Source organism: Aulonocara stuartgranti (genome assembly GCF_965226115.1).
Source record: "Aulonocara stuartgranti genome assembly, chromosome: 22".
In the NCBI taxonomy this organism is placed as follows: Eukaryota; Metazoa; Chordata; class Actinopteri; order Cichliformes; family Cichlidae; genus Aulonocara; species Aulonocara stuartgranti.
This window is the reverse complement of record NC_138957.1, coordinates 382,634-394,097: the sequence shown is the minus strand read 5'-3', so window position 1 is coordinate 394,097 and position 11,464 is coordinate 382,634. Positions and strand designations below refer to the sequence as shown.

General features: G+C 42.8%; 1 protein-coding gene across 1 annotated transcript; it reads right to left on the bottom strand.

Moving 5' to 3' along the window:
- Positions 1-2,511: 2,511 nt before the first annotated feature.
- On the bottom strand, positions 2,512-10,071 carry tmem200b (transmembrane protein 200B). The gene is made up of 2 exons (XM_082521046.1): positions 9,769-10,071; positions 2,512-7,079 (listed from the first exon to the last, which is right to left on the bottom strand). Exon 2 carries the CDS (start codon positions 7,027-7,029, stop codon positions 5,794-5,796), a length of 1,236 nt encoding a protein of 411 aa, XP_082377172.1. The 5' UTR covers positions 7,030-7,079; positions 9,769-10,071; the 3' UTR covers positions 2,512-5,793.
- Positions 10,072-11,464: the final 1,393 nt, after the last annotated feature.

The following is an 11,464-nucleotide window of genomic DNA, read 5'->3' as shown; positions in this document are numbered from 1 at the left end:
ATTTCAAAACTTACATTTAACTACTGATTTTATCTGTTTTGATTTTATCTGTTTTGATTTTATATACTGTTGTTTGTTTGTTTGTTAATTAGTTTGTTTGTTTGTTTGCTTGTTTTAATCAATTTTAAATCATGCTTTTTATTTGTTTTTGTTTCTAATGTCTCTGTAAAGCACTTTGAATCACCTTGTTGTTGAATTGTGCTGTACAAATAAACTTGCCTTGCCTTGCCTTATTACCCACCAGTCTACCGTTGTTTACAGCGCTGTCGGCTGCTGTCTTTTTCTTTTCTTTTTCTTTTTCACTTAAATGACCTTGGACAAGAAAGCCTATTTTTTCTGTTGTTCAGTACTGAAGAAATTTAAACTTTATATGCAGAACATTGTAGAATATTTTTAAGGTTTTCTGCTATAAAAAGCCAGACCAGGAAAATCTCCTTCATGTTTTTCTGTTTTATTCTCAGTTACTTTCACACAAAGGCATCTGCTGTGATGTTCACAATTCTGAAGAAGTCAGTGCTGATAAATGATCAGAATTATAATATTTCTGACTGTCTGAGGCTAAGTTGAATCGAATCGGGACTTTGAAAACCGGAATCGAATGGATTATAGAAATCAGTGATGATACCCAGCCCTAGTGAGCAGCCTAGGCAGGACAGAAGTGGATGTAGCTGTAATAGGAAAAGAACTATTGCTAACTTTTCTGTTAAGGCCTGATGCTTCTGAAATTCATAGCCAGCTCTGACACGGTGTCATCAATCTTTGAATGCTGAAAAAGCACATTATATAAATTATTATAAAATTTGTGTGCGCCTAACTTTTGTGCCGGTACGCCTAACTTTTTAAAGTTAGGCGTACCGGCACGCCCATGGCAAAAAGTTAGTCTAGAGCCCTGTCAAGACAGTTTTACTTTACTGGTTTTAGTTTTTATGCTAATAATCTGGTGTAACTAATGTCACTAGTTATATTATTCAATATAATACAATACAATACAACTTTATTTATATAGCACATTTAAAACCGAAGGTACACCAAAGTGCTTCACAACAAGATTAAAACATAAGATATAAGATAAAAGTCTATAACAGACAACAAAAAACCCAAAAAAGTACAGACAAAATAAGAAATAAAACATTAGAGCATAGTTTAGAAGATAAAATTACTGGGTATTCATAAATATAAGGTGGGGGTATTTATACAGCGGAACATTAGTAGAAGATAAATAACATAAGGGTAAAATATAGGGGATGTGCACTAACTGAAAATGTTCGGTCAAACAGGTAAGTTTTTAACTGAGATTTAAATGAATAGATGCGTGAATAGCAGTCTGTTACTGTTACTGTCTTGGAGTGACTGTAACCCACATCATTTCCTTAGGAATTATTAAAGTATTCTGATTCTGATTTATTATTTCATGAAAAATGAGCTCATTTTCAACTTGATTTCATGTTTCAACATTTCTCAAACATTTTGGACAAAGAGCAACAAAAGGCTGGAAACTGAGTGCCTAAAAGAAAAAGCTGGATGAACGTGTGGCATCTGACTGGGTTATTTAGCAGTAGGCCACTAATATACCCGCGCAGAAGAAGAGCATCTTATAGAATACGTTTCTCAGAAGCAAAGATGGGCAGCAGTTCAACAGTCTGTGAACAAATTGTGGAACAATTACAGAATAAATCTCCTTGAGATAAAATTGTGAAGACTTTGAATATCATCTAGAGTACATATCATCAAAAGATCCTGATAGTCTGGAGGAATCTTTGTGCACAAGGGACCAGGACAAAAAATAATATTGAATGTCCGCGATCTCTGAGCGTTAATCCATCAAAAACGGGCATGACTGTGTCATGGAAATCACTGCAAGGGCTCAGGAACACTTAAAGACATCAATGTCTGTCTGAATGCAGCTCCTCATGCTGTACATAAATGTGGGTTAATGGCATGGTGACTTCCATGAAGAAGCAAGTACGTTACAAAGAAGCCACAGGTAAAAATGATCCAGAAACCATCCAGCTTGTTTTCAGGGCTCAGCTACAAAGCCTGTCTGGATCAACAGCATCAATGCTCAGGTGCATATACAGGTGTTAGAGCAGCATATGTTCCTTCAGACATCTTTCTCAGGTATGGCCTTGCATATTTCAACAAGACAGTCCTACACTGCATACTGCAACTATTACAACAGCATGACTTCACAGAAGACCCAGGACTGCAGCTAGAATCTCATGTTGGACAATCTTAAAACCTTACGTTTTTCTCAGTTTAAACATTTGATGTTTTCTGTGCTCTATTGTGAATACAATGTGTTGACCCATGAACCGTTTTTTATTCACATTTAGAGTGTCCCAGCCTTTTTGAAACCGAGCTTGTACTTGGCTTTTTTCACAGCTTTCACTGCAGCAGAAAGTTGCAGCTTGCAATCTTGTGTAGTAAAAATCCTGTTTGCTTTTAGTTTTTTTTTTCTTTTTTTTTATTGCTCTCCTCCGAATTGAGAGCTGCAAATGCTGGTTTAACAACTTGGTCACAACATCCCAGTGGGGAAAAATCCTAAGTGCTACGTGCCACATTCACTTTAAAACACCTGTAGTTGCTCCGTTAGGGGATAGCAGTAACATGATTTGCAAGAAGCTGCAGCAAAAAAACCCTTTACCTTAAAACTGATGGGATGAAAGAACTTCAATTCCGTTTTATTTGTACAGTACCAGATGACAACAACAGTTACTTCAAGGTGCTTTATATTGTAAGGTAAACCCACAATAATACATACAGAGAAAAACCCAACAATCATATGACCCCCTATGAGCAAGCACTTTGGCGACAGTGGGAAGGAAAAACTCCCTTTTAACAGGAAGAAACCTCCGGCAGAACCAGGCTCAGGGAGGGGCGGGGCCATCTGCTGTGATTGGTTGGGGTGAGAGAAGGAAGACAGGATAAAGACATGCTGTGGAAGAGAGACAGAGGTTAATAACAGGTATGATTCAATGCAGAGAGGTCTGTTAACACATGCTGAGCGAGAAAGATGACTGGAAAGGAAAAACCCAGTGCATCATGGGAATCCCCCGGCAGCCTACGTCTATTGCAGCATAACTAAGGGAGGATTCAGGGTCACCTGGTCCAGCCCTAACTATATGCTTTAGCAAAAAGGAAAGTTTGAAGCCTAATCTTGAAAGTAGAGATAGTGTCTGTCTCCTGAATCCAAACTGGAAGCTGGTTCCACAGAAGAGGGGCCTGAAAACTGAAGGCTCTCCCTCCCATTCTACTTTTAAATACTCTAGGAACAACAAGTAGGCCTGCAGAGCGAGAGCGAAGTGCTCTAATAGGGTGATATGGTACTACAAGGTCATTAAGATAAGGTGGGGCCTGATTATTTAAGACCTTGTATGTGAGGAGCAGGATTTTGAATTCTGGATTTAACAGGAAGCCAGTATAATCACAACTGACATGTGCTGGTGTGGTAATAATTACTCAGCTCTTGTGCACATGCTGCTATTCAGTGCTTCCCAGATCCTAATGTATTTGGCTACATTAGCTAATGGACAGTAACAATTATGTGCAAATGACTGTGTCTGAATGCTGAATGCTTAACAAAGCCATTCACTCCAGAAGCCTCTACTCTCGTTGCTTTGGTTGGCAGTGTGGAGACAGCTTGCAGAGACCAGTTGAGCAAATGACAACAAGACCCAATGTCTGGCACAAAAGTTCTAAATTATGATCTCATTTTTCACATCTACACCTTTTTGCAGCTCTGTAATTTTCTACTTTCCTGTACTTTTGCCACAGAGCGCAGGAGGTCCTGCCTGCTAGCTTTATGAGCTGTTAGAAACCTAGAGGCCATCTTGTAAACGACCAATTAAATAAGAGGAGATCATGAGGGACTGCATACCTGCCCTGAAGGAACAATAAAAGCTAAGGAGAGGGGAGGGATATGGAGCTATACATCAGGCTTTGCTGAGGATAATTGCAACTGGAGGATTTCGGGAGGGATGCGAAAGTCCAGATCCCAGTTCTATGTTTTTAATATACAAGGTCTCCTGTGAAGAATGGGATTGTCAGTGATATGTGTAGAGAGGACAGTGTGCATAAATGAGATGACAGCAAAGATGTTACTTTTGCTTTGCCTTATATTTATAACACGGGAATGGTAATGTTATATAATTTGGTGTCCAGCACAGGGCAAGGCAGTCAGTGGTTGTTCTGCACATATTGCTTGGTATGCATGTAGATACATGTGGCATACAGAGCAGGCAGCACAGACAAAAAGAAAAGCAGAGTAGTGTTGATTCAAAGGAACATGGAGCAATGGCCCCTGCACATCTGCACGTAAGGAGCGCCCAGGAGACTGCAATTCATCGTCTTCTTCCTCTATGACACACACCCAGCTGTATGCAGTAACAGCAACCTTACTAAATCTAAGTGGAGTCGCAGGGTTGCCTTGTCCACACAATCCATTCAGTCCATTGATCAAAGGATGATGTGACGAGAGTGGAAGATGTGTGGGGGCTTGGTCACCCTCCTCATAAATACTGGGCACACTATGAAAGAGTCGACTGGACACCAGAAGAAGGGGGCATCCCTGTATTCATTACAAGATGATACTGCATTCACCAGGAGAAGCACAACAAACAATTCTTCCTTCAATAATCTTTTTGTTAACTTGGATCTTATTGTCATAGGTTTGGTCACCATTTTTAGTCATGACAAAAACACTAACCAAATGATCAGACAGACTAGTTACTAAATTAGTAGCACTTTGCTTTCATACACAATCATTTAACAAATATCTTATAGTCCCAAGCAGCCATTGCTAAATGTTAATGTGGATTAACGTGGGTTATAAACCACTATTAAATGTTTGTGAACTGCTCTAAAAGGTAAATAACGAGACATCAAACCTTAATGAAGACACATGTAATTAAAATGTTATGTTTTGCATTTTATGGAGTAGCTAAAATAACAGAAAATTAGTCAACAGTCATCAGCTGCAGGATCGGGTGTTGGCTCTTTGTTGCAGTTTTTTAACATTAAAGGTCCATTTTGAAGCTATCAGTGATGTGCTTAATGTAACACACTAGAACAGCAAACATGAAGTACAGGCTGACACTGCTGGTCTTCTGATGTTTGGCACAATGTTATCATGACCGATTCTGTAGGAAATGGGTATACACCTATCTACACACACACACACACACACACACACACGAGAATAAGATCCAAGTTGTTTTAAATCAGAATAACCATTTGTTACTACTTATGCATATAAAACCAACAATGACATCACTTGCATAAGAATTGAGATGCAACATATTGCATATTGTACATCACTGTCATGCATTGCATTTGGAATAGGGAAAAAAGTCCCATGTTCATACACTGGTTGCATTTCTCTTTATGGACTCCGGAGTCCGAGTAGTTTGGTTCTGAACTGACTGCACAGTGTAAACAGTCTCTCTCCTTTTACTGTGTGCATGCTGTGTTCCAGAAACAGGCAAACACATTTTGGCAACATACAAGTTGATTTATTGCAATGCTGCCAACCCAAACAGCAGAAGTAAACACTGTGATCCCCTCAGCTGCATCAGTGTAGGGGATGTATATTGTTCATCTCCTTGAATGATAGAAAACATCTGCCACATCCAGCCAAGCAAACGCTGTGTATCAATACTCCACTGAAGCTTGGGAAAGAGCTCATAGAAATGCCGTACTCCAAATATTCCTGGGCTCGGTTATTCTCTGCCCTGCACAGAAGTGAAAACTAAAATCAAATCGAGATATAATTATTCCATTCTGGGTTTGCAGCCATCACTGGAAAGGCCCAGATCCAAAACTTGTATCCCCCTGAGAGCACTGGTGCTCCAACTGGTCCAGCAGTTTTTCCACCGAGTCTTCTTTGTTCTCCAGTTTCAGGTATCGTCTGCCGTTGCCCAGATCTAGCCGAGGCCAGCTTTGGTGAGTCTGCTCTGCAGAATCGGCAACCTGTCCAAGAACGTTTACACAAACCTGTGAGCTCGCCTCCATACGAGTGACTTCAAGCTGATTTGCCTGAATGTGCTCTCTCTCCATACACCTACCAGTTCGCTTTGTGTAAGGGTTAGTCCTGTAGCTCATACTGTGGCAGCGCCTTGGTTGAGCAGCTGGGACATCAACTTCATCCACCCCTAAGGTGGACATGGAGCCTGCAGATACCAGGCACACATTGGTCTTAACAAGTGGGCCAGTGTGTGAACTGCAGCTGGCTCTCTCTTCACATTTAGCACCCAGCTGTGCATTAAAGTCAGTCTGACTGGAATTGCATGAGCTGGAGAGGGAAGCTTTGGCGGAACACGGAGGCTTTGACTCCTGGTGGTGGAGGCCTTCCATCGGAAGAACAGCTTGCTGGTAGAAACCCTCCATGCTGTGCCCCTGGTCTACGGTGCTTCTGCTCTGGAGCAGGGGCTCAGAGGTGGCCAGCTGCTGCAGACAGAGAATGTTGAGATGGGCAGCTGGTAGACTGCTAACCCACTGGTAGTGTTTGGCCATCGAATTGGCTGCTGCTATTTCTTTAAGGTCAGCTGAAGGCACAGCCGCAGACACGGAGCAGATAACACTGCGCATCTGGGCCAGCAGCATCTGAGTCTCTCTGTCCCTGTTTTCGTACAGGACAGTGTTGGCACATATGAGGATGAAGAGACCCACCCCCATGATGACTGGTCCCAACAGCTTCATCCTCTCACTGTGAATGAGACTGGCTGTGGACAGGAAGCCCTTGGGTCCCAGACTCCAGCCGGAAGTCTGTGATTCAGAGGCGCTTTCCCCATCTGCAGCTCCCAGGATGGACGACCTTGATATCTGATAGGGCCAGTATCCTGCCACAGCCAGAGCAGTGCCAACAACCACCACAACCACGCCAAGCACTAGGAACGCTCCAGGCATGGAGCGGATGCGAAGCTTGCCTCGGATCAACCTCTCCTTCTTCTTTCTACTTCGTAAGGTGAAGCGAGACTTTGGTTGGCAGGCAGGTGAGCTTGGCCTAACTGCTTGAGATTTCTTGGTCTTCATGGCACAGATTAGTCCAGAGCTCTTGGTCTGAGTCACAACCCGTCAGAGTGCTTTAGGAAGGAGGAAATGTAAAGAGTTAATGTCTCTGTTCATTCAAACACATGCAATGGCTGCAACTATGTTCACAGTACAGAGATGTCTGAACGTTTTCATGGTGGCTGAGGTGACAGTGAACACGTTCATTGTGGCTGTCTGAGTGAAGCTCGGTCTGGATCTCCCTGGTGATACTGTTAAACTGCAGCAGACAGTGATACACACCACTAACCCACCTTTGTCACGCTCTCAGTCCTCGGGCTACAAAGGCTAATGCCAAAATTAATGCTAATCTAAACCTTCATGTTATCACTGCACAAGAAAACCAGAGATGGCAGCCTGAGGACAGACACGGGGGCAAATGTTTGAAATGAATAATATTTGAAGAGGCCTTCAAAAATATTTTGTAATGGGAGTATTTTTCAGTTTTAGTATTTACTTATTCATATGTTTAGACCTGCCAGAGCTCACTGTAGTTACTGGCCACCTGACAGTGGGTTTTTCCCCAGAGTTAATCACCAAAACCTTCAAACGTCCACATCTGTGGAGAGCTTGTAAATTAAATGAGGTACAAACAAAAGTACAGAAGCACTCACATATTTGCTGTTCTTCCTAAGTTCCTGTACAGTAATGAACAAAGAAAAGTGAAATGGAAAAGCCAGTCGCAGTGACTGCAGCATGCACCAAAGAGCGTAAAATGTTCCCTTTGTCCTTCTGTGAATGCTTAAGAAGAGTGCCAAATACACAAAGTAATAATGCACTCAGCTCTAAATCTTAAAGACATATGAGGGTGCCTGCTCTTAATCAAGTATAAGAGTGGGTACCTTAACCCATCATTAAGTACGTTATTGCTACAGTTCTGAAACCACTGCACGTCTCGTGTTTGTACTGCAAATTCTTTTTACTTAAGCACTGACCTGCCTATTGTCTGTTGATACGTTTCCTTGGGTTTTTCAACTTTCTTGACCTCTTAAACACGTTAAATATGTTTTATTGTGAATAAAATATGGGTTCATCAGACAACATCCAGCTTTTTGTGGAAAGACTTGTATATAAAACATAAAATAGAGCGAACCAGCTTGTTGTTTACGTTTTACAGAAACATTAATGTCCGACATCAGTCTCAGTGTTCTCATTGAACTTGTTTTATCAGGCAGCTGATTTTATCATAAAAGCTCAGATGAGGCATCTACAATAGACTGACTACCGCCTGCTGGGAAAATGTGAGGAAAGGGTGGATATCAGCAGGACCCAAAACCTTTCTGTTCATGAAGAAGAGCCTGTGTGTATTTAGTAATAAAGAGTACATGCATTAAACACACATTTCTGTGCCCAATGATACTGTCATGTTCAAGTGAACTTCCCAGTGATATTAAATTCTTTAACAACTGTATTATATATTAGATATTATATCAACAATCCCTACAATAGCGTCCTACATGAAAAAGCAATGAATTCATTCATGCAAACAATCAGGAAAGTATTTTATCAGTACAGACGCCTTAATGTGAGATGTAAGCAGGCTGTCAGTGTTAAAGAATCTGACTATGGAAAAAAGTCATGTCACCATTTCATCCGAGGCCACAGACACAGGAAGTCGTGAAGAAGTTAATCATGAGGACGACATTCAGAAGGCAACACAAAAACATCCAGTGCCACGAGTTAGTGGCTGACGTCAGGCCGGGCCTTTGATTTCACACAGGGTAAATATTACACAGTGACTGGTAGATTTCTGTTTATAAGATCAAACATTAAAAGTTTGAACAGATCATTTTCTCTTAATGATCAACTGATGACATCACAGCTATCCCCTGCTCATGTGATAACCAAATGTCGTTAAATCTCCATGTATTAAATAAATGTGCTGACCAGTACACACACACACACACACACACACACACACACACACACACACACATCTGTATTCCCCTCTGCCGTGGGATTAACGCTGCAGTAACAAAAATGAGAGAAGCAGCAGACTGCATTCAGCAGCTGTGGCACAAGTTTGTGTCAGTGAGGGTGTGATATGCTGCATGGTTGCACATGACGGTAAATGCACGCCTGATCCGGATGATGCGCTGAACTCCGATTACCCTGTGGTCATGTAATTACGCAGGAATGACACAGACAGGAGCGCAACGTCTGCTGGAAAGGACTTTCTCTACAGTGTGGCTCTGGAAGCCCACACTCAGTGTGTCATTGACCCAGTCATACGGTGCATCTGCAGTTTCCAGCCGGCAGAGGAAGCTGGTCTGGATCAATTCAATTCCCGAGAAGCCACAAGTTGTGATACATGACGAAAATGAACAAATGCGAAAGCGTTCGCTGGTGCACACGGGTGGAACCGTGTCAGTCAAATGCAGCAGCTTGTTGAGCCCGTGGAGCCCAGACGGAGGGAAATGAAGCAGCTGCAATAATGCTGTGGTGAAAATCAGCACAGCATTATCAACTGACTGGGATAAGGCGTCCCTCAACTACGGATAGCCATGCACTGTCGTGCCGTGCCGGACTATCTGCACTGACACTGTACAGACATGGAATGTGTCTGATGACCGAGCTGCTGCATTCCTCTCCGACAACACAGCAGCTCACGGCACCGTTACCGACCCACAGAATGAAAGAGTTCATGTCACCCAGCTGCTCCGACTGCACCACCACAGACACACAATCTCACACTCACACACTCCGACGCTTCTGTGAACTTGCCTGGATTTCGGAGTTCCTGTTGCAGCTCGGTGGTAGTTTGAAGACACCCGACGTCCGCATGACTCCGAATAAGGTTAAGGGCTGAATCGAGCCCAGCCCTAAACCCGTTCCCACATATCCGCAGCAGGGACACCGCGCTGACTCCGTCAACTCCGCCGGACACAAGCCGAGCAGAGCCCAGCCCAGCCGCCTCCATGCACCAGCACCGCGGAGTGAGCAGGAAGCAGCCCTGCTGCGCGCGCGCACGCATGCACGCGGATTTGAAAATAAAGGTGCGCACGGGTGCTTCGTGTGACAGCAGCAGCGTCCCTCAACAAGTAGCGGAGGTGTGAGTCACAGGGAGCTGCACTAACACTCTCCTCTCTGTGCTGTCCTGGACTCGTGGGCGCGCTCACAGAGGTGCTGGATACTTCAAAGGTTACCATCCAAAAATGAGATGTTACAGATTAAACACCTCAGCACCGAGTTAAGAGCTTCACCAGGTGATGGATTAGATTTTTGGATCAAATGATCTACAGATGAAAGCATAGTCCTGGGACTCTGTAACGCTTTGATAAACTTTTGTAGTCCGAGTCCACATTAGCAGAACATCAGAATGTGGACTAGCTTAAGACCATCAGCTCCACTGCTTGGTAATCCTGCATTTATGTGACAGCACAGTGAAGGGTTATTAGTTAATGCAAGAGGACAGATGGCTCTGAGTATACTTAAGGACTATCAAAGCACGTTTGTGTTTCATGTCTATGCACATAATAAACTTATTGCCGTTAATTACATTTAAAATACATAATGATCCCTGACTGCCGAGGGTCATCATAACTCGTGGGTCGGACCTCACAGGGGAATTTCCTTCGGCTGGCAGCCACAGCTCATTAGCTTCGTCTTTGTTCTCGGCAGGTAGTGTCAGTCAGCTACACGGAGTTTCAGCATGTGCCAATCTTCCACGTCCTGGTGTCTTATTACGCTGTTCTTCTCTTCACACGTGATCTGTTATTGTTCAACACATCTCAGTCTCAACAGAGTTGATATTTTTAGGTGTAGTACTTTTGAGGCCTTCCACATTATTCTTCTTCTCAAACTATTTGTCTGCGAGATTTTTGCAGACAAATCAGGTAAAGATCGTCTTAAACGACAAGCACAGCCATTACTCACCTAATTATCTGTTTAAAAAACTTGGGACTCTTTTTTGACCAACATCTGAATTTTGAAACTCAAGTTCAACCAGTCTTGTTTCCATCACTTCAGAAATATCAAAGCTTTGCAGTCACTGTGTGCAGCGTTCACACGTTAATTTTCTCCCGCCTTTCTTTTGTAACTCGCCTTGACGTGGACCTCTCAGTCCTCTGTAGCTCGTCTCCTTCTAGTGCAGAGCGCAGCACCAAGGACACATATCACACCTGTTCTTGCATCCCTTCACTGGCTTCCGGCAAAACCCAGAATCCACCTAAAAATCCTGTTATTAACATACGAGGCTGTACATGGACAGACTTGTGTTTATACAGCAAAGCTCCGAAGATCTTATCACCGCTACTCTGATTTTAAAGCCAGAGGTGATCGTGCTTTTGAGGTTGTGTCACCCAAACTGTCCAACAGTTTGGCTTTCTGTTTATTGTTTCAAACAACTGCTGAAAGCTAACTTTCATATGTTAGCCTTAATCTTTGAAATGAACGTTGATTATGTGTCTGGATGTCTACT